This window comes from Bubalus kerabau, chromosome 21 (genome assembly GCF_029407905.1).
Source record: "Bubalus kerabau isolate K-KA32 ecotype Philippines breed swamp buffalo chromosome 21, PCC_UOA_SB_1v2, whole genome shotgun sequence".
NCBI lineage: Eukaryota > Metazoa > Chordata > Mammalia > Artiodactyla > Bovidae > Bubalus > Bubalus kerabau.
The window spans coordinates 49,087,987-49,112,148 of record NC_073644.1 but is presented as its reverse complement, the minus strand read 5'-3'; the positions used below and the strand labels follow the sequence as shown (position 1 = coordinate 49,112,148).

The 24,162-nt window shown below is 41.1% G+C and overlaps 1 protein-coding gene across 8 annotated transcripts in view; it reads right to left on the bottom strand.

Moving 5' to 3' along the window:
* ARK2N (arkadia (RNF111) N-terminal like PKA signaling regulator 2N) overlaps positions 1-24,162 on the bottom strand; it is an 88,604-nt gene that overhangs the window by 45,019 nt on the left and 19,423 nt on the right. For 7 of the 8 annotated variants that reach the window (XM_055559330.1, XM_055559329.1, XM_055559332.1 and 4 more), the window contains exon 2: positions 2,731-3,513. In XM_055559330.1, the coding sequence (XP_055415305.1) occupies positions 2,731-3,445 (715 nt within the window). In that variant the 5' untranslated portion in view covers positions 3,446-3,513. Of the gene's footprint in view, positions 1-2,730; positions 3,514-20,579; positions 20,604-24,162 lie in introns of those variants that run through there. The other variant, XM_055559331.1, reaches the window with a different exon arrangement.

Sequence of the window (24,162 nt, the reverse complement as noted above, 5' to 3'; positions counted from 1 at the left end):
ATCATCTATAAATGAGATACTCAATAAAAACCTTGAATACTCAAAACCACCACACACTATTTTCACATTAATATCCACTATGAAACACTCTGTTTTTGCTCATCTCTAAATCCCCCAAATGAAAGAACTGCCAAAGTTATCTTGATATGATACTTCCAGATTCTTAAAAGAGAAATATATCAATAGTTTCAAAAACTTCAAGGAGAGAATGACCTAGTGTGGATAAAAAGCTGCCTGTCAGCTAAATGCTAAGACAACAAAACCACTTTGTAAACATCTGTGATCCAAATATCAAACTCAATTATTATGCATCACCAGGCAACATTATTTTCACTCTTTAAAAGAAAATGCATTAATTGTTAAATTGTTTGGCATAAGTTAACATTTAGCATAATTCCTTCAGTGTTTAAACTGCTGCCAAACAAAGTTTATAAAGCACTTCTGAACTACTAAAATTATTTGCATCTTAATGAAAGTGTAAAGCAAGAATATCAGTTTTTATTCTCCCTCTTCGTTTCCATTCTGTATAAATTGCTGCATTCAAATTCCAGATCCCAAGAGATTCATTGTTAGACATGTCCAGTTTAAGTTCACCTGAATGTCCACGGTGCTGTACTCATGTTTCAAGTCAGCTCACAATTTATCCTACCTTTACAATCTATGTGACTTTTCAGCAACTGCCTTGCAATTAGAGCAGAGTGTATCCCTCCTGCCCCAAAGTTATAATGTGACTCAAGAAAATGAGGTACACATAATTATGACAACAGAAAAGGCCAATGTCAAAATTTTTCAGGGATAACAATGTGGATAGTTGAAATGAACTTCCTAATATTTAAACTTAAGCTGTTCTATCTTTGTCACTTTGCATAATTCTAGGAAAGACCATTCATAGCTGCTCATGCGTACAGCATCTTCAGAAACTGTGGTCTGCAGCCCAGATAATCATAGAGTGGCCCTGCACCTTACCTACCATTTGGTTCTCCATGATTACTCTACATAGTTTGAAAACTCTACATATTTTCAAAACAAACTAAATTATAGATACAGATAATTTACTTTGGTGTTTTGGTTGGTATACAATTCAGAACAAACAAGAAATAGATGACTGGCATTTTAGAAGTTTTAGATACTGGTCAAGGTAGTCAATTAGCAGAGGGGTTTGGAAAACATGAACAAAGCACACCTAATCTATATAAGCCCAACAGGGAGAACGTCCTTGAAGGTATTTCTCATGCTATCTCTACAATGGGGTCTATCTTCAAAGAGAATTTTTGCTCACCCACCTTCTCCGTTTCCATAAAAAGACAAAGAAGCATTGGGCAGTTACATAAAAATCTGTTTAGTGAGTGGAATTAAGCACTGTATCAAGAGATCCATTATGATCATGAGTAGTAGATTAGTACAGGACCTAAGAATGCATAAACGACTGTATAGTTGTTAATAGGCTTTCCTTAAAACACTAAATATAAAATTTAAATATACCTGCCTTAAAACAACCCTAATGTCTGCTTCTCTCATGCAGTCAACTGATGGGCTTCAATTAAACCCTCTCTCCCAGTAATTATAACACAGGGAACTACCAAAGGAATTCAATAGATATTAAAACAGTAAGCATGTCCGACAAGTGTTAGGAACACATTTAATGTACTATATGAATGATACTTTTATTGTAAGTTGAATACCTATAAAATCGTTCTTGTTACTGAGTTTCTGTAAGTTTGGTTAGTTATAGATTTAATTAACCAATATGATTTTTCTTGAAATATTCTTCGTATATCAGCAATATGCTGATGTATAGAATCAGAAACCTTTCAAAAAACTAGGAGAAAAAAAGTCACCCATAAAACTTTGAAAACCAAAACTTCCCCCTCTTTACCATAGCAACAAATAACACTGCCATGATCTATTACATGCTGACTACTTTACAGAATGTTCCTAATCGAAAGTCTCTTCAACAATGAGAATTCACCCAATTAAGGATAGTTCAGATCTCATTTTTCTTCCACTAGAAAATCTCAAGACTGCCTTCATAGTACACAGTATCAGACGAAGTAATATAGAGAAAGCAGATTATGTCAAACATGTAATAAATTACAGACTCATATCAATGAGAGCTGGAACAGTGGATTTCTACTGAACTTTTTAAACTTGGGGGTGTTAAGGGGGAAATTTTGCAAAAAACATTCTTTTCAAATGCAAGTGACAACGAGCTAATCATGCACTGAATGAGGGAGAAGGGGAATACATAAAACTACTGTTTTAGCAGGAACAGTTATTAGAAACCTTTAACAAAAGATAGAACATGTTATTTCAGACACCATCAGCTTGAGTGCAGTGGCTATATAATAAAGCAAGGTGCCTGTTCCTGAGGAATATGTACTTGGTAATAACACTGAACAGTGAATATTAGATCTAAGCAGTGCTAGAAAGGCAATGATGGGAGTTCAGGTAGTGGGTTACAGAGAAAGAGACTTGTGAGAAATTCCATTCTTTAAAAATAATCTTGTCCCTATCATTGAATTTTTTTTTTTCGAGCTGATGTGCTAAAGTGCACTAGAAACCTCAGAACAGATTTTCAAATTGGCGTGTCTTGTTAACACACTGCAGTCTTCAATTTACATAGAGCTGCAGGTCTCCTGGATTTTTTTCAAGTGTCACTCATCTAACTGAGCCCAAGAGCTGAGAAATGCCATGAGGTGCTCTACAGTCAGTTTAAAAAACATCCTCTACCTGGTATCTCTGCAGTGATTGTCTTGCTGCTCCCTGAAACCTCTTCATCATCATCTGATGAGCTCGTGCTTGAGTCACAAGTCAGGTCACTATCACTGGTACTACTGTCCTGCAACAGGTTATATTTCTTCCGTGCAGCAGCCTCCCGTTTCTGCCTCAGTAGCCTGATTCTCTCCTTGTGCTTTTGGCTCCGATGACCTTTAACCTTGGCAACTCGGCCATTCTGTTTATCACTGGATTGCCGGTTTTTCTTGGCAGCCATGGTGGATGTTTCACTTTCAGATCGTGACCGGCGAGACTTACGCCCAACTGTGGCACCAGACACTCCGGAAGGGTCTCCTTCTACCGCTGTTTCTGCCTGGGAGGGTTCATTCTCCTCTGCAGAAGACAATGTATCTGAATCGGCCAGGTGGCCGCTAGAGGAAGGGGAAAGCATGCAGTGGTTAGAGGAATCACTCTCGTAAACTCGGCCAGTTGTCGGCTTGTCACTCTCTGTGGATGCTAACTGAGACTCAGAAGAGTCCCTTCTCAGTTCCATCAACAAGCAGGGCATTGAAGAGAGAACTGTAGAATCCACCACACCATCTTTTGGAACTTGAGATTCCAGTTCCACAGATCCATCTTCCTCCTTAGCTGTCTCTTGTTCAGATGTTTTTGGTGGCACTTCAGACTCAATGAGTTCTTCAACTTTTCCCACTGCCTCCTCCATCTTCATTTCAGATTTTCAAGTTAATTCATGGAGCAGTCTAGGAAACTATGTCAAAGATGTAACAGGAAACCAACCTGTACAAAAACACACAAAAATCAATAAACAGAAATGGCAGATCACTGAATCAACATAACATTCCTACCTTTCTAAGTGGATAGTGAAAGTAGCCATCATATGGGCCTTTAAAATATATGTATCTATTAATTGCTAGAACAAGTCAAATTCAAAGGACTTAATGCAACCAAATACTGGCATACATGGCTACTAAAAATGGCACAATATTAATCTTCTATTACTCAACTTGCAAGGCCAGCAAGCAACCAAATAAGTATTCTCAACTTAAAAACTTTATTTAAAGTGTTCAAAAAAAGGATCCTCAAAACTTTGATATAGGTAGCACACATTTTTAACTAATATAAATGCTTCAAAAAAATTGATCTAGAACAAGTTAACTGGAATGATTACTTTTATGTTCCAACCTTCAAAGAAAAGAAGCAAGGGAGCACGCTATAGGGGAGTGACATCAAATGCACACCTTCGTTAAAGGGAAAAAACCCATCAATTACGTGCATCTGACAAGTGAACAAAAATAATTATGTGATCAAAGCTGTCTGCCATTTTGCTCAATAGGAGCTGCTCTAGACAGGCATTAAGCCGAAAAACCTGAATCTGTTGTTTCATCTGTTCTTCCTAGTTCCCATAAACCTTTCACATCAAACCTTCATCAAACACCGAGTCTAGTGTTTTAACCTATGTTTTGTTTCATAAACAATAGCCACTAAATACAGATAAACTACTTTGTGAATCCAGAAAACCTAATACTCTCTATTTTAAGAATGACTTAAAGGGTTTAAAAGAAAACACCCTACACACGCATTATCCACCTCCTATGCTAACTTTAGAACCTAATATCTCTCCCCCACTGTGTGTGCTACAACTCCACTTACTCATAAGAGAAACAGGACATAATCTTTAACCATGAGAGCTGTGACCAATACAGCACGAAGTTCATTAACTGGTAGTTTTTAAGAGAATGCTAACAATGTATAAGGCAAGTAGTATGTCACCCTGAACAACTGATGTTAAAGAAGGCAATTATCATAATGTCCCACAAGTCACAGAGAGACACAAACATTAAGCTACATGGTGCTAGTAAAGGTACAATACGACATCTCCATTCCGTCATTCTGTCGAGTTCCTCGATAGTTCACTATGTGGCAGACAGCAGCAGGAAGATAACTGAAAAACCCTTTCATTGATCTAATATGACAAGTCTACTTTTTGCTTACTATAAACATATAAACATAAATGTTCTACTATCTGTTACTTTTCTCCCCGCTCAGGTCCTGTTCTTAGCTGCTGACAACACGGGCATTCTGAGGTTTCCCTGGTAAAGAATCCACCTACCAATACAGGAGACACGGGTTCAACTCCCGATCCAGGAAGATCCCACGTGCTACGGAGTAACTAAGCCCAAAGCACCACAACTACTGAGCCTGGGCTTTAGAGCCCAGGAGCTGCAACTACTGGAACCCACAGGCCCTAGAGCCCGTGCTCTGCAACAAGAGAAGCCACCATGGCGAGAAGCCTACACACTGCAACTAGAGTAGCCCCAGCTCGCCACACCTAGACAGTCCAAGCAGCAAAGACCCAGCACAGTCAAGGAAATAAAGAAAACAGGCCTTACACATTCACGAAAATCAGAACATTCATGACCACTGGAAACATTTATAAATTAAAAATCCCATGGGACTTCCCTGGCAGTTCAGTGGTTAAGACTCCACACATTCCCACTGCAGGGGGCCCAGGTTCGATCCCTAGTTGGGAAACCAAGATCCCATATGCCACAACCAAAACAAAAAAGTATAAATATATTTGTATCATAATTAATTTTTGAGCTGAAAGAAAAATAGCATAAACGTCATTGCAAACACCACTCCAAAAGGAATGTAACACCACTGAAAGCCAACAGAGGGAGTAAAAGTTAAATCAACAAACTGCCAGCGTCCTGAATGAAGCATGCCGACAGAAAAGAGAAAAACAAACAAACCAAGAAATAAAATATTTATAGATATGCAATATCCTCCGGTAAGAGGAATAATACAAGGTTTTCTAACTGAATAAACATGAGAGTTGACTCTTCTGCAGATTATAAAGTTATATACTCTAGAATAAAATTCTTCTTAAATATCAGAAAAGACACTAAAATGAAAAATAAATCTGTTAAAATGATCTTTAAAACTCTTGCTTCTTCAAGTAAATAAATTATGTGGATAGCACAAATAAATATAGACTGTTTCTCCTTGTAAGAAAACATAACAATTATCAATGTCTTTCAATATGACACATCAACCTTTCAAGTTCCTTAAATTTTAAGTATTGATCTTTACAGTGGCTTCTGTTTCCTAAAAAAGCAACCAGTATTGCAAGCGAAACCACTTAAATATGTCCACATTAATCACAAACACTGGCATCAACCATAAATAGGACATCATGGTATGCCCATACGATGTGGCCAAAAAGGATAAAAAAAATTCTCTATACACTAATATGGAACACTTTCTAATACATAACATTAAATGAAAAAAGATACATTATACCATTAGTGTAAAATGAACAAAATTATATGAGTTTGTCTGTACATGCACAGAAATCTCTGGAAGGACTGTAAAGAGAGTAACACCAGCTGCGCTGGCAAGGAAAGAGAGTGACTGAGGCACAGGAGTCAAAGACTTTTTACTGTCCAAGAGTTTTGTACCTCTTGAATTTTGTATCCCATACAACTCTACTCAAAACTCCATTCTAACATAAAAGTCTACTGAAAGTCTTCTGAAGGAAAAAAGGACTGGTGTTTTTTCTGCTCAGGACACCAATTACTATTTAGGTCAAATTTAGTCAGTTAATTCTATTAGAAGTTCTCTCCATAGTGGAATTTGGTTGTAATTCATAAAACAAGGAAAAAAGTAAAACAAAGTAGAAATAAAAACTCTAACAAAATTCTCTGCAGTGGAATAAAGATGAAGTATCCAAAACACCAGGGGAAAAGATGTCATATGCATATATTAATCCTCCCAAACAGATTATTTACTGCATATATGGTTTTCAATCGGGGGGGGGAGGGGAGTGGGATTTTCCTGGTAGAGGCAGTCAAATGTAGCTGGCAGTAGAAATGATAAAATTATCAAATGGGAGTTGCATCTTTGAGATAAAAGACTCTCAACCCTCTAGTTTAATGTTCAGAGGGTTTTTCAGTGAATGTACATTCAAGTATGAAATCCACAACAATTAGCATTTATCCTATTAGAACAGCATTCCCACCCCCATGCTATTCTTCCCTCCAATCTAAAGGTAATCAATCCCCTTCTGTGTATATGTATATATGTATACACTGTAAATGTTATTACAACCTGCTGCTGCTAAGTCGCTTCAGTCGTATCCGACTCTGTGCGACCCCATAGACGGCAGCCCACCAGGCTCTCCGTCCCTGGGATTCTCCAGGCAAGAACACTGGAGTGGGTTGCCATTTCCTTCTCCAATGCATGAAAGTGAAAAGTGAAAGTGAGGTTGCTCAGTCGTGTCCGACTCCTAGCGACCCCATGGACTGCAGCCTACCAGGCTCCTCCGTCCATGGGATTTTCCAGGCAAGAGTACTGGAGTGGGTTGCCATTGCCTTCTCCGTTTTACAACCTATCCCCTCTCATCTCTCTAGAACCTTACATTATGATTATTCCTTGGCACTTATCAACCTCTCACACTCAACTAGACCATCCGTTCATTCATTCACTCACTCATTCATTAAAAAAATAAGTAATCTACTTCTGCCTATCACTTCAACCTCACATCTCCCATCTCCTCCTCCAGGGACTCTTCTCTTCTTTCACATCCAACTATTAACAGAGCTGTCCAGACTTTTTCCTCTATTTTCTTACCTCTCACATTCCCTCTCCAACCAAATCTCACCTGACATCTGCTTCTATCAAACCAGTAACAGTTCTTCCCAAGATCATGAATGACCCCCATATCTCTGAATCTGACACAGAAATAACCTAATGTCTAAGCAGCATTCTACGCCTCACCACTCTCTTCTCCTGAAACTGTGCTTCTTTGGCTTCAGGTTTCCCTATCTTACTTCTGGCTGCTCTTTCCTGGCCTGCTTTGTAAGGTTAACCTCCTCTACCGCATCCATTAGCAGTCATTAGCCCCGGGGCTGGTCTTCTTCCCGCCCACCAAAGTGAGCTACCCTCCACTCAGTTTCCACTCATAATCTTGTTTTTCCATCTTAGACTTTCTCTGAACTCTATTCCAGTCTTCTCAAGCATCCACTTGACACTTAAGATTCAAAGAGAATCAATTCACCGTAATCCATCTCTTTACTACCCTACTCTGCTCCTTCTCTAGCCTTCCCCAGCTCAGTTAACAGCACTACTACTATCTCAGCCGCTTATGTCAAAAACCTGAGGGTTATTCTCGACAGTGCCTTCTCCTTTATTCACTGCATCCCATCACTCACTAATTTCTATCAACCCTACATCCTCAGATTACTAGTTTGTCCACTACTCTCTGTCTCCACTATTAACCACTCTAAACACAACCACTACCATTTATTTTTCAATGGGATGATTGACAATCAACTCTTGACTCTGTATTCAGTCTTGTTCCTACCCACCAACCTATTTTTCATACAGCAGGCAGAACAGTATGTATACAAGGCAAATTTGACATGCTTATACAGGAAAGTTTTTACTTTTTTTATATTTCACATACTTTCTATAAATATTTTTAAAATATACTGTAAGGTTGGGGTGGCAAGATGGGGTGGGAAGGAGGGAGAGATAACCAAGAGGAGAGAGAATTTAAAGGCAACCTGAGCTTTGCTGATGCTTTTCTCTCCCCCTTTAAAAGAACTGTATGCAATTTCAAAACCTAGCTGTCAATTTTGGACAACGAAAATGTAGCATTTTATTAGTCTTGTACTAATTAAGAAAGTAAGACAAAAGAAGATGAGGACAGGTGGAAAAGTTAAAGCATGGAAAGGTCTGCTCTGAGCAGACAGTGAAGTGATAAGCATCAGCGTGAATAAGGGGCTTCCTTGGTGGTCTAGTGGTTGGGAGTCCACCAGCCAATGCAAGGTACACAGATTTGATCCCTGGTCCACAAGGATCCCACCTGCCGCAGAGCAACTAGCCCCATGTGCCACAACTACGGGGTCAGTGCTCTGGAGCCCGAGAGGCGAGACTACTAAAGCCCACACAATCTAGGGCCCACGCTCCACAGCAGGAGGAGCCACCGCCAAAAGAAGCCCGCACGCTAGAGGAGCCCCACTGCTCACGGCAACAAGAGAAAGCCCTCGCACAGCAACGAAGACCCATCACAGCCAAAAATAAACAGATCTTTTTTAAAAAACAAGTAAACGAGGCTACTAGGAAAATCTGGAGGGAGTTTGTATTACAACAGACCTCAGCAAAGCATAATACAAGGTGAAAAAGAAAGCAGGTTTGGGGGTTTGTGAAAAATGGAAAAGGGTTTAACACATGCTACAGAAAATCTGACAAAATAAAACTGCTAAGTACAATGATTTACATAGCGTGAAAGAGAATTCACAATACTCATTTTCTAGAAACCATTAACACAAACAAGCTAAAATGTGATTGTTCTTCCCTACTCAAAACCTCTGTCAAAAAGACAAAAAAACCCTCTATTCATATCTCCAGTTTCATCTTGGGCCACTCACACCCTAGGTCTCTTCAGCCTAGAGAGAATGTCACAAAAACAGTTTTTTTTTAGATTGCTGGCCTTTCCCACTCATTCTGTGCCTTACCTCTTGCTGGGTACTCTTTACACCTTATCAGAATAAATACTGCTTCCTTGGGGATAGCCATGGGCACCTTACAGACTAATAGGATCCCTGGTACATACACATATTATATACTGATCATTCTTCAGGACACTTTGCTTAACTGTAGTTAACTAACTGTGTCACTGTTTAATGTCCATCCCCCATATATTAACAGCAAATTAAATAACCACTCCCACCAGCTGATTGTCCCTATGATTAACAAGCAAAAGAGAACACAAGGCAAAAATTATGATCAAAACAAAAAGTGTCATTCTAGTCTTGCATGGCTCAAAGACAAACATAATGGGAATTTGTGGAACTTTTCTTCTGACTGCAAACTTCTCTAGGAAGTTGAAAGCAAGGTGGTTAGTAAGGATGAAACAAGGTGGTGGGGAGGCTGATCACAGGACTGGGGTGAAACAGCAGTGAGAGAGTCCAGAAACTAGGGGAGTACAGCATATGATCTCCAGACAGTAAGGACCACTTCACGGGCTGAAACCATGAATTTAAAGCACCATGAAAGTTCCAAGGTACACATGATGTGTCTTCTCCTTTCAAGTTCAACTGTGTAAGTCTAAACGCAGAGGGAGAAGTTGGATTTAACCAGAACTGTACTTTCACCAAGCAAGTAAAACAACTCAAGAAAAAGCAAGACTGTGTAAAATGTTACGATTTTAACGTTCTAACATTAAGAAAGTATAGGGTAGTGAAATGCAGTGAACCTACAGAATGGACATCCCAATGGAGTAAGGGTATACACTGAACTGGAAAGACGGAAGGTGTTAGTCCAAAAACACTGAATGAAATTGAGATTACAGAAGGGTCGTGAGATTGGAGAAGGAAGTGGCAACCCACTCCAGCATTCTTGCCTAGAGAATCCCGCGCACAGAGGAGCCTGGTGGGCTGCTGTTCATAGGGTCGCACAGAGTCAGAAATGACTGAAGTGACATAGCATGCATGCATGCAACAAGACCTAAAACAGTGCTGAGACAGTGGCTCAGCTGGTAAAGAATCTGCCTGCAATGTGGGAGACCTAGGTTCAATCCTTGGGTTGGGAAAATCTCCTGGAGAAGGGAAAGGCTACCCACTCCAGTATTCTGGCCTGGAGAATTCCATGGACCATATAGTCCATGGGGTCGCAAAGAGTCAAACACGACTGAGCAACTTTAAGACAATGGCACAGCCCAAGGACATGACATAAACTGATTAGAACTAACTAGGTCCAAGATGTAGTGGCGCAGCTGTGAAGAATCTGTTTGCCAAAGCAGGGGACTCAAGAGAGGTGGGTTTGATCCCTGAGTCAAGAACATCTCCTGGAGTAGGAAAGGGTAACCCACTCCAGTATTTCTGCCTGCAAAATTCCACGGACAGAGGAGTCTGGCAGGCTACAGTTCACGGGGTCGCAAAGAGTAGGACACGACTGCGCACACACACATGGACTGCAGGCTGCCCGGGCTCCTCTGTCCATGGGGATTTCCCAGGCAAAAATACTGGAGTGGGTTGCCATTTCCTTCTTCAAAGGATCTTCATGACCCAGGGATCGAACCCACAACTCCTGCATCAGCAGGTGGACTCTTTACCACTGAGTCCCCAGGAAAGCGGAACCCTCAGTATACACTCACCGTAACACATCAGCACGACAGATGACACACCCACAGGCGCCGTGACAGTTCCAAGGCTTACCACAAAAGGTGCCCAATTCCTGGAAATGCCCACCCCTTTCCCAAAATGGCTACAATACTCTTCCCACTCATTAGCCTATGAAATTACCCACCCCTATAAAATCTTACAACCCCATACCCTGGTGCCTGCCTCTCTTGCCTTCTGAGATGGCCCACACTCATAAATCTTCTCTTTACTACGGCTCACTCTTGAATTCTTTCCTGCATCAAAGCCAAGAACCCACACTGGGCGGCCAACCCATGGACTCACATGAAACCTGGGACATAACCATCCTCTCGCACCTCACTATCCCGCAACGGTGCTACTCAAAGTGCTATCCCTGAATGACTGTCTGCAATGAGGGAACTGTAGAAATTACCAATAACTGATCAGAGACTTATAGCAATTTGATATTGTCATGACAAACAAACAGCATTTTAATTTTCTAGTATCTGATTTTGAATATTTTACCCCCCAAATCCACCAATGATGGAATGGGAATAAAAATACAACAGACAGTTCAAGAAACACAGGTTATAGTATGACTATGGATAACTGGATACAAGTGGCTGAAGTAGGGCAGAAAACAAAACCATTATGGGAACTGAGTGGATAGTGTCAGAAGACTCATCCATGTGTATCCTGAAGTGGCCAAGAATTAAGACAAAAGTAATAATGGACAAAATGACACTAATCAAGGAACAAAAATCATTTCAATATAAAGGAGTCAGTGGCTAAAAGAACACAGCAGTATAGGGATAAATGAAAGAGAAAAATCATTTGAAAAGTGGCAATGAGGAACAAGTAGATCATCTACCCTCCTTCTCCAGACCAGAGGATAAGGGCTAAAAGAGAAAAAACACAGCCACCCCTTACAAGGTGAAGCAGTGCCTTCCCCTCCGGGGAAAGCCAGATTTCTATTAGTATCAGAAGGTAGAGGGCCCTAGGGCCCTCACGCCTAGAGCCAGAGTCCCACAAGAGAAGCCACAGTTTCTATCATGAACAGTATGAAAAGGCAAAAAGACACAACACTGAAAGATGAACCCCCCAGGTCACAAGGTATCCAATATGCTACTGAAGAAGAGCAGAGAAATAGCTCCAGAAAGAATGAAGAGGCTGAGCCAAAGCAGAAACTACGGCCACTTGTAAGTAAAGTCCGATGCTGTAAAGAATAATACTGCATAGGAACCTGGAATGTTAGGTCCATTAGTTAGGTTAGGTTAACTGAAATTTGCTCAGTCGTGTCCAACTCATTGCGACCCCATGGACTATATAGTTCATGAAATTCTCCAGGTCAGAATACTGGAGTGGGTAGCCTTTCCCTTCTCCAGGGGATCTTTCCAACCCAGGGACCGAACCCAGGTCTCCCACATTGCTGGCAGATTCTTTACCAGCTGAGCCACAAGCCACAAGTTAGGTCCATGAATCAAGGTAAAATGGAACTGGTCAAACAGGAGATGGCAAGAGTGAACACTGACATTTTAGGAATCAGTGAAATGGACAGGAATGGGCAAATTTAATTTAGAAGACCATTATATCTATTACTGTAGGCAAGAAACCCTTAGAAGAAATGGAGTAGCTCTCAGTCAACAAAACAGTCCAAAATGCAGTACTTGGCTGCAATATCAAAAATGACAGAATGATCTTGGTTCGTTTCCAAGGCAAAGCATTCAACATCACAGTAATCCAACTCTATGTCCCAACCACTGATGCCGGAGAAGATGAAGTTAACGGTTCCATGAAGACCTACAAGACCTTCTAGAACTAACACCAAAGAGATGTCCTTTTCATCACAGGGGACGGGAATGCAAAAGTAGGAAGTCAAGAGATACCTAGAGTAACAGGTAAGTTTGGCCTTGGAGTACAAAATGAAGCAAGGCAAAGGCTAACAGAATTTTGCCAAGAGAACGCACTGGTCATAGCAAACGCACTCTTCAACAACACAAGAGACGACTCTACAAACGGACACCGCCAGATGGTCAATACTGAGATCAGATGATTATATTCTTTGCAGCCAAAGATGGAAAAGCTTTATACAGTCAGCAAAAACAAGACCTGGAGCTGACTGTGGCTCAGATCATGAACTCTTTATCACAAAATTCAGATTTAAATTGAATAAAGTAGGAAAAACCACCAGGCCATTCAGGTATGACCTAAATCAAATCATTTATGATTATACAGTGGAAGTGACAAATAGATTCAAAGGATTACATCTGATAGAGTACCTGAAGAACTATGGACAGAGAGGTTCATGACATTGTACAGGAGGGGGTGACCAAAACCATCCCCAAGAAGAAATGCAAAAAAGGCAAAATGGCCGTATGAGGAGGACTTACAAAGAGAAGGAGAAAAGAAGAGAAGTGAAAGACAAAGGAGAAAGGGAAAGATATACCCATCTGAATGCAGTCTAAAGAAGAGCAAGGAGAGATAAGAAAGCCTTCTTGAGTGAACAATGGAAAATTAATAGAATGGGAAAGAAGAGATCTCTTCAAGAAAATTAGAGATACCAAGGGAACATCTGAGGCAAAGATGGGTACCAAAAAGGACAGAAACAGTAAGGACCTAACAGAAGCAGAAGAGATTAAGAAGAGGGGGCAAGAAGAACTGTACAAAAAAGGTCTTAACGACTCGGATAACCACGAAGCTGTGGTCACTCACCTAGAGCCAGATATCATGGAGTGTCAAGTCAACTGGACCTTAGGAAGCAATATTACAAATAAAGCTAGTGGAAGTAATGGAATTCCAGTTGAGCATTTCAAATACTAAAAGATGATGCTGTGAAAGTGCTGCACTCAATATGCCACCGAATTTGGAAAACTCAGCAGTCGCCACAGGACTGGAAAAGGTTAGTTTTCATTCCAATCCCAAAAAAGGGCAATGTCAAAGAATGTTCAAACTACTGCACAATTGCACTCATTTCACATGTTAGCAAGGTAATGCTCAAAACCCTTCAAGCTAGGCTTCAGCAGTACATGAACCAAGAACTTCCATATGGTCCAACTGGATTTTTTTTGTTGTTTTTTTAGTTTTAATTTTATTTTATTTTTAAACTTTACAATATTGTATTAGTTTTGCCAAATATTGAAATGAATCCGCCACAGGTATACCTGTGTTCCCCATCCTGAACCCTCCTCCCTCCTCCCTCCCCATACCCTCCCCTCTGGGTCGTCCCAGTGCACCAGCCCCAAGCATCCAGTGTCATGCATCGAACCTGGACTGGCGACTCGTTTCATACATGATATTACACATGTTTCAATGCCATTCTCCCAAATCTTCCCACCCTCTCCTTCTCCCACAGAGTCCATCAGACTGTTCTATACATCAGTGTCTCTTTTGCTGTCTCGTACACAGGGTTATTGTTACCATCTTCCTAAATTCCATATATATGCGCCAAACTGGATTTTAAAAAGGCAGAGGAACCAGAGATCAAATTACCAACATCAGCTGAATCATAAAAAAAGCAAGGGAATTCCAGAAAAACATCTACATCTGCTTCACTGACTGCACTAAAGCCTTTGACTATGTGGATCACAACAAACTGTGTAAAATTCTTTAAAGAGATGGGAATATCAGATCACCTTATCTGCCTCCTGAGAAACCTGTACACAGGTCAAGAAGAAACAGTTAGAACTGGACATAGAACAGACTGGTTCAAAATTAGGAAATGAGTGCATCAAGGCTGTATATTGTCACCCTCCTTATTTAACGTCTATGCAGAGTACATCATGTGAAATGCTGGGCTGAATGAAACACAAGCTGGAATCAAGACTGCTGGGAGAAATATCAATAATCTCAGATACTACATGATACCATTTTAATGGCAGAAAGTGAAGAGGAACTAAAGAAGCTCTTGATGAAGGTCAAAGAGGAAAATGAAAAGGCTGGCTTAAAATTCAACATTCAAAACACTAAGATTATGGCATCTGGTCCCATCACTTCATGACAAATAGATGGAGAAAAACTGGAAACAGTAGCAGATTTTATTTTCTTGGGTTCCAAAATCACTGCAAAAGGTGACTACAGCCACAAAAAAGACAACTGCTCCTTAGAAGAAAAGCTATGACGAATCTAGACACAATATTAAAAAGCAGAGATATCACTCTGCCAACAAAGGTACATCTAGTCAAAGCTATGGTTTTTCCAGTAGTGATGTATCGATGTGAGAGCTGGACCATAAAGATGGCTGAGCACTGAAGAACTGATCCTCTCATACCATGGTGCAGAAGACTCTTGAGAGTCGCTTGGACTGCAAGATCAAACCAATCAATCCTAAAGGAAATCAGTCCTAAATATTCATTGGAAGCACGGATGCTGAAGCTGAAACTCCAATGCTTTGACCACGTGATGTGAAGAGCCAACTTGTTGGAAAAGACCCTGATATTGGGAACGATTGAGGCCAGGAGGAGAAGGGGCAACAGAGTATGAGATAAGTGGATGACTCATCTCTGACTCAATGGACATGAGTCTGAGCAAACTTCAGGAGACAGTGAAGCCTGGTATGCTACAGTCCATGGGTTCGCAAAGAGTTGGACGTGACTGATTGAACTGAAACAAAAAAAAAGAAAACAAACCCTACACTATAATCCCATGTTTATAAAGTGCAAAACTGGACAAACTGAAAAGACACGTCACACATGGATAGACAGATGTGCAGCTGTTGTTGTTCAGTCACTCGGTCATGTCTGACTCTTTTACAACTCTATGGACTGTAGCCCGCCAGGCACCTCTGATCATGGGATTTTCCAGGCAGGAATAGTGGAGTGGATAGCCATTTCCTTCTCTAGGGGATCTTCCCAAACCAGGGATAGAACCTGCATCTCCTGCATTGGCAGACTGATTCTTTACCACTGAGCTACCAGGAAAGCACCTAGTTGTGTTTTAAAAAGCAAGGAAATGGTTACCAAAATGTCAAGTCAGTTGTTACTTGTGGGTGAGAGAGATGTGATGGATTATGAGTACACAGGGTTCCTAAGTATCATCAGGGCAAGACCTCTGGCTGTGGGCAAGCAAAAATGAAAGTTGCTGAGTCGTCTTAGACTCTTTGCGACCCCATGGACTATATATGGAATTCTCCAGGCCAGAATACTGGAGTGGGTAGCCTTTCCCTTCTCCAGGGGATCTTCCCAACCCAGGAATTGAACCGGGGTCTCCTCATGGAGACCAACCGAGCTATAAAGGAAGCCCATGGGCAAGTGGGGGTGGGGGTGGTCAGCAAATCTTCTCCCCAAAATGAAACTATAAAGCAAGACAAAATTGACAGAAGCAGCCAATTTCAGTGCTCTGGAAATCAGTCAAAAGCATACACAAATGTGCTGATGCTTGAAAACCTGCAAAATTCTGATTAAGAATAGTGAAAATCTGTCTTGCCTGAGGCTGCCCCTGCTTCCCCCCCACCTCTAGCTCAGTAGGTTCTGCCTTACAGATAGGGGGCATGCCCTGAGGACCTGCCAGCTTGCACTAACAAAGGGGCCTCATTCAGTCTGGAGTGGATGGCCACACCTATGCCGGGGCACTGTAGGTGCAACTGCAATCTCAGCAGCAAGAAATCAGGGCAGTCACAGGTTCTACTAACCTAGGGATACAGTCACAAATGAGGTTCAGCATATTCTTGGCTGAGGCTGCGTGATAATGCAGAGAAGATGCCAAAGGGTCCAACAGAAAGTAAAAGCCCAGGCAGACTTGAAAATGGCCTGAACTTTAAAATGTGTTCCCCTATCCACATACAGGTCCATCAACAAAGAACAAAAATCCTTCCTGGAATGAGGTGTTTGAGCACAACTCTGTCTAAGCAGACTGGCCAATAAGCTACACTAGAAAGGATACGAGCAACCAGGCTTAAAATTTTAAACAGGAAGAAAAGAAAAAGCAGAGACGTAAGCAACAACACACTGCAGGAGAGAAACATTTCACAAATTTACCCAGTTAGCTAAAGGAAGAAACAGCCGTGTTTTCAAAGGGAAAAATAATCAAAACCCAAAGTTGCTAAAGTATTATCTAAAATGTCCAGTTTTCAACAAAAAATTAAGAGACTTCCAAAGAAGCAGGAAATATGCTCCATTCACAGGAGATAAAAAGTCACTAGAGGGAATTCCCTGGTGGTCCAGTGCTCAGGACTTGGCACTTTTACTGCCAGGGGCTCAGGCTGGATCCCTTGGGGAACTGAGATCCTGCACGCCACAAGGTGTGGCCAAAAAAAAAAAAAAAAGTCACTAGAAAAATGAGTTTCCTCAGATGTTGGGCTTAGCAGACAAAGACTTCAAAAGAGTTATTTGAAATATGTTCAAAGAACTGAAGAAAAATATGCTTTAAAAATCACAGGAAAGTGGGTTTCCCTGGTGGTTCAGGGTTAAGGATTTGCCTGCCAATGCAGGAGATAAGGGTTCAAACCCTGGTCTGGGAAAATCCCACATGTTTCAGGGCAACTAAGCCCATGTGCCATAAGTACTGAAGCCCATGCACCCAGAGCCCATGCTCCACAACGAGAGAAGTCGCTACAATGAGCCCATGCACTGCAACCAAGAGCAGCCCCCAAAGAGAGAGCTGCAACTCGAGAAAGCCTGCTCACAGCGAAGAAAGCCAAGCAAAGCCACAAACAATTTTTTAAATTACAGGAACATATGGTAACAATGATTCCACAAGTAAAGAATCTCAATAAAAAGACAGAAATCAATAAAAGAAGAACTAAATGGACATTTTGCCCATTTAAAAGGAAAAATTCACAACAGCCGATTCAAGACGGCAGAAAAAGAATCAGGGAACATAATGAGAGCTCAATAGAAAGTATACAATCTTTAGAATTAAAAAATTAAAGAACAATGAAAAGAGCCTTAGAAATTTATGGGACAACATCAAGAATGCCAACATGTGTGCAATAAGAAAATCTTTTTAAAAATACAAGATTGTACAAACGACTGATTGTAACACTGTATTGCTAGGTTTATAACACACACAGATGTTTTATGTATAAAAACAATAGCATATAAAGGAGGGAAAAGATGGAGCTCTCCCTTACTGGAGAACTGTTTCTGTATTTTATTGGATATAAGTATTAATCTGAAGTAGAATATGCTAAATGGAGATAAAGATGCAATTCCCAGAGTAGCCACTGGGAAAATAACTCCAAAACTATAGTTGAAAAACAACCCCTACCTCCAAAAAAAGCAGTAAAAGTAAATACAGAAGATCAACAACACACAAAAAACAAGCCATTTGAAAATAAATAACAAAATGGTAACAGTAAATCTAACCATATTAATAGTTACATTAAATATAAACGCCCTGAACACTTCAATCAACAGGCTGAGTTTGTCAGACTGGATAAAAAAGATCTAACTGTATGTAGTTTTCGAGAGACATATCTTAGATTCAAAAATAGACTAATTAAAAAAAAAAAAGAGTGCAAAAAGATCCACTAGCAAGGAGCAAACATAGGAAAGCTAAAACGTATCAATATCAGACAAAACTTACTTTAAGAAATATTGCTAGAGACAAAGAGGAACACTTCACAATGATACAAAAGAAGTATCAGGAAAACATAAAAACTGCAAATGTATACATTACTTATAAATATGTGCACTTAACAAAGGTTCAAACTACATAGAGCAAAAACTAACAGAATATGATGCTGTTGCAAAAGTAACTGTGGTTTTTGCATTATTGAAATTTGTCATTTGATACTAGAACACTTTCTTAAATACATGTGGTTGTGTTATCCATAATTGTAATACACATTTCTCGCCTTATGTTTTTTTGCTAATGACCTATTACTTGTTTATTTTGTAATTATTTTAGACTGTAAATGACATTAGACCAAAAGCAAATTTGAGCAATTTTCTTATTCGAGTTCAAATGGGTCGTAAAGCAATGGAGACAACTCTCATTATCAACAATGTATTTAGCCTAAGAACTGCTAAAGAACATACAATGCAATGGGGTTCAAGAAGTTTTGCAAAGGAGACAAGAGTCTTAAAGATGAGGAGCACAGTGGCCAGCCATCAGAAGTTGACAATGACCAACTGAGAGCAATCATGGAAGCTAATCCTCTTACAACTACACAAGAAGCTGCTGAAGTGGATTTTATACAACAATCGGCATCAAACCACCTCAGTGGCTGGACCGAGAAGAAGCTTCAAAACATTTCCCAAAGCCAAACTTGCACCAAAAAAAGTTCATGGTCACTGTTTGGTGGTCTGCTGCTGGTCTGATCCACTACAGCGTTCTCAATCCCAGGGAAACCATTACATCTGAGAAGTATGCTCAGTAAATCAATGAGATGCACCAAAAACCACACCACCTGTAGCCAGCATTAGTCAACAGAAAGAGCCCGATTTTTCTCCATGACAACACCTGACCACAGGTCGCACAACCAATAGTCAAAAGTTGAACGAATTAGGCTATGAAGTTTTGCCTCATCGGCCACATTCACTTGACCTCTCACCAACCACCTACCACTTCTTCAAGCATCTCGACAACTTTTTTGCAGGGAAAATGCTTCCAAAGCCAGCAGAGGGCAGAAAATGCTTTCCAAGAGTTCATTGAATCCTGAAACACAGTTTTTACGCTACAGGAATAAACAAACATTGGCAAAAATGTGTTAACTGTAATGGTTCCTACCTTGATTAACAAATATGTGTTTGAGCCAGTTATAATGACCTAAAATTCACAGTCTGAAACTGTAATTACGTTGGCACCAACCCAATAGAAAGGAGATAACACAAATAGCTGCAGATGTCAATTCTCATTCTAAATGGATAAAACTAGACAGGAAATCAACAATAATATAGATTTTTTAACATTATTAACAAACTCAACCCCTAAGACATACACAGAACACTACACTCCTTGGGTTGGTTAACGGCATATACAATTGGGTACAGGGTAACCATCCAAACTAAGATGCAGCCTATAAGAAAAGTAAAGAGACAAAAAAATCAACTATGGTTTGAGTTAGATAATGTTCATAGGAACACAAGTCTCAAAGGAAAAAAAACCAGAAATACAAGAGGACATCATCAATATAAGCAGAGGTGATAGCTGAATATATCAGCTCACCTAGGAAGAAAACAGTGAACACAAAAGAGATTCTACAGTCTTTTTAAAAAATTCTGAGGTTCAAGATGGCAGAGTAGAAACGAGTGCTCACTTTCTCCTGCGAGAGCACCAAAATCACAACTAGTTGTTGAACAACCACAAAGACACTGGAATTTACCAAATAAAAGATATCCCATGTCCAAAAACAAAAACGAGGCTGCAGTCAGACAGTAGGAGGGGCACAATCATGATAAACTCAAATCCCACTCCCGCCAGGTGGGTGACCCACAAACTGGAAAAAAAATATATACCAAAGAAGTTCCCCCACCGTTGTAAAGGTTCTGAATCCCACTTGAGGCTTCCCAACTTGGGGATGTGACAAAGGGACTGGGAATACCCAGGGAATCTGAACCCTGAAGGCCAGCGGAATTTGATTACAAGACTTCCACAGGACTGGGGGAAACGGAGACTCCAGTCTTGGAGGACACAAACAAAACCTTTTTTGTTTTGCAAGACCCAGAGGAAACGAGCAATGACCCCCAGAAGACTGAACCAAAACTACCCGCTAGTGCTGGAGGGTCTCCTGTGGAGTGTGGGTCAGGAGGGGCTCACCACAGGGACAGGGGCATCGGCAGCAGCAGTTTAGGAAGGCCCCCTGGGAATAAACCCTCTTGAAGATTGCCATTAACCCAGCACAAAGCCCACAGGGCTGGGTTGCCTCAAGCCAAAAAACTACCAGGGAAGGAGCAAAACCCCACCCATTGACAGATAATTGGATTAAAGCTTTACTGAGCAAGGCCCTGTCAACCAGAGCAAGACCCAGTTTTCCCAGCACAATTCCCTCCCAACAGAGAAGCTTCAGATCAGATCAGATCAGTCGCTCAGTCGTGTCAGACTCTTTCTGACCCCATGAATCGCAGCACACCAGGCCTCCCTGTCCATCACCAACTCCCGGAGTTCACCCAGACTCACATCCATCGAGTCAGTCATGCCATCCAGCCATCTCATCCTCTGTCGTCCCCTTCTCCTCCTGCCCCCAATCCCTCCCAGCATCAGAGTCTTTTCCAATGAGTCAACTCTTCCCATGAGGTGGCCAAAGTACTGGAGTTGCAGCTTTAGCATCATTCCTTCCAAAGAAATCCCAGGGCTGGTCTCCTTCAGAATGGACTGGTTGGATCTCCTTGCAGTCCAAGGGACTCTCAAGAGTCTTCTCCAACACCACAGTTCAAAAGCATCAATTCTTTGGCGCTCAGCCTTCTTCACAGTCCAACTCTCACATCCATACATGATCACAGGAAAAACCATAGCCTTGACTAGCCAGACCTTTGTTGGCAAAGTAATGTCTCTGCTTTTCAATATGCTCTCTAGGTTGGTCATAACTTTCCTTCCAAGGAGTAAGCGTCTTTTAATTTCATGGCTGCAGTCACCATCTGCAGTGATTTTGGAGCCCAGAAAATTAAAGCCTGACACTGTTTCCACTGTTTCCCCATCTATTTCCCATGAAGTGATGGGACCAGATGCCACAATCTTCGTTTTCTGAATGTTGAGCTTTAAGCCAACTTTTTCACTCTCCACTTTCACTTTCATCAAGAAGCCTCTTCACTTTCTGCCATAAGGGTGGTGTCATCTGCATATCTGAGGTGATTGATATTTCTCCCGGCAATCTTGATTCCAGCTTGTGTTTCTTCCAGTCCAGCGTTTCTCATGATGTACTCTGCATATAGGTTAAATAAACAGGGTGATAATATACAGCCTTGACATGCTCCTTTTCCTATTTGGAACCAGTCTGTTGTTCCATGTCCAGTTCTAACTGTTGCTTCCTGACCTGCATACAGATTTCTCAAGAGGCAGATCAGGTGGTCTGGGATTCCCATCTCTTTCAGAATTTTCCACAGTTTATTGTGATCCACACAGTCAAAGGCTTTGGCATAGTCAATAAAGCAGAAATAGATGTTTCTTCTGGAACTCACTTGCTTTTCCCATGATCCAGCGGATGTTGGCGATTTGATCTCTGGTTCCTCTGCCTTTTCTAAAACCAGCTTGAACATCAGGAAGTTCACGGTTCACATATTGCTGAAGCCTGGCTTGGAGAATTTTGAGCATTACTTGACTAGCGTGTGAGATGAGTGCAATTGTGTGGTCGTTTGAGCATTCTTTGGCATTGCCTTTCTTTGGGATTGGAATGAAAACGGACCTTTTCCAGTCCTGTGGCCACTGCTGAGTTTTCCAAATTTGCTGGCATATTGAGTGCAGCACTTTCACAGCATCATCTTCCAGGATTTGGAATAACTCAACTGGAATTCCATCACCTCCACTAGCTTTGTTCATAGTGATGCTTTCTAAGGCCCACTTGACTTCACATTCCAGAATGTCTGGCTCTAGGTCAGTGATCACACCATCGTGATTATCTGGGTCGTGAAGATCTTTTTTGTACAGTTCTTCTGTGTATTCTTGCCATCTCTTCTTAATATCTTCTGCTTCTGTTAGGTCCATACCATTTCTGTCCTTTATCGAGCCCATCTTTGCATGAAATGTTCCTTTGGTATCTCTGATTTTCTTGAAGAGATCCCTAGTCTTTCCCATTCTGTTGTTTTCCTCTATTTCTTTGCATTGATTGCTGAAGAAGGCTTTCTTATCTCTTCTTGCTATTCTTTGGAACTCTGCATTCAGATGTTTATATCTTTCCTTTTCACCTTTGCTTTTTGCTTCTCTTCTTTTCACAGTTATTTGTGAGGCCTCCCCAGACAGCCATTTTGCTTTTTTGCATTTCTTTTCCATGGGGATGGTCTCTATCCCTGTCTCCTGTACAATGTCACAAACCTCATTCCATAGTTCATCAGGCTAGGCCCTTAAATCTATTTCTCACTTCCACTGTATAATCATATCAGATCTATCTATCAGATCTAGGCCCTTAAATCTATTTCTCACTTCCACTGTATAATCATAAGGGATTTGATTTAGGTCATACCCGAATGGTCTAGTGGTTTTCCCTACTTTCTTCAATTTAAGTCTGAATTTGGCAACAAGGAGTTCATGGTCTGAGCCACAGTCAGCTCCTGGTCTTGTTTTTGCTGACTGTATAGAGCTTCTCGGAGAAAGCAATGGCACCCCACTCCAGTACTCCTGCCTGGAAAATTCCATGGATGGAGGAGCCTGGTAGGCTGCAGTCCTTGGTGTCGCTAAGAGTCGAGGATGACTGAGAGACTTCATTTTCACTTTTCACTTTCATGCATTAGAGAAGGAAATGGCAACCCACTCCAGTATTCTTGCCTGGAGAATCCCAGGGACAGAGGAGCCTAATGGGCTGCCGTCTATGGGGTCGCACAGAGTCGGACATGACTGAAGTGACTTAGCAGCAGCATAGAGTTTCTCCATCTTTGGCTGCAAAGAATATAATCAATCTGATTTCAGTGTTGACCATCTGGTGATGTCCATGTATAGAATCTTCTCTTGTGTTGTTGGAAGAGGGTATTTGTTATGACCAGTGCATTTTCTTGGCAAAACTCTATTAGTCTTTGCCCTGCTTCAATCCGTATTCCAAGGCCAAATTTGCCTGTTACTCCAGGTGTTTCTTGACTTCCTACTTTTGCGTTCCAGTCACCTATAATGAAAAGGACATCTTTTTTGGGTGTTAGTTCTAAAAGGTCTTGTAGGTCTTCATAGAACCGTTCAACTTCAGCTTCTTCAGTGTTACTGGTTGGGGCATAGACTTGGATTACTGTGATATTGAATGGTTTGTCTTGGAAACGAACAGAGATCATTCTGTCGTTTTTGAGATTGCATCCAAGTACTGCATTTCGGACTCTTTTGTTGACCATGATGGCTACTCCATTTCTTCTGAGGGATTCCTGCCCGCAGTAGTAGATATAATGGTCATCTGAGTTAAATTCACCCATTCCAGTCCATTTTAGTTCTCTGACTCCTAGAATGTCAATGTTCACTCTTGCCATCTCCTGTTTGACCACTTCCAATTTGCCTTGATTCATGGACCTGATATTCCAGGTTCCTATGCAATATTGCTCTTTACAGCATTGGACCTTGCTTCTATCACCAGTCACATCCACAGCTGGGTATTCTTTTTGCTTTGGCTCCATCCCTTCATTCTTTCTGGAGTTATTTCTCCACTGATCTCCAGTAGCATATTGGGCACCTACTGACCTGGGGCCTTTTAGCCTCAAGCATCAAGGAGCAGACA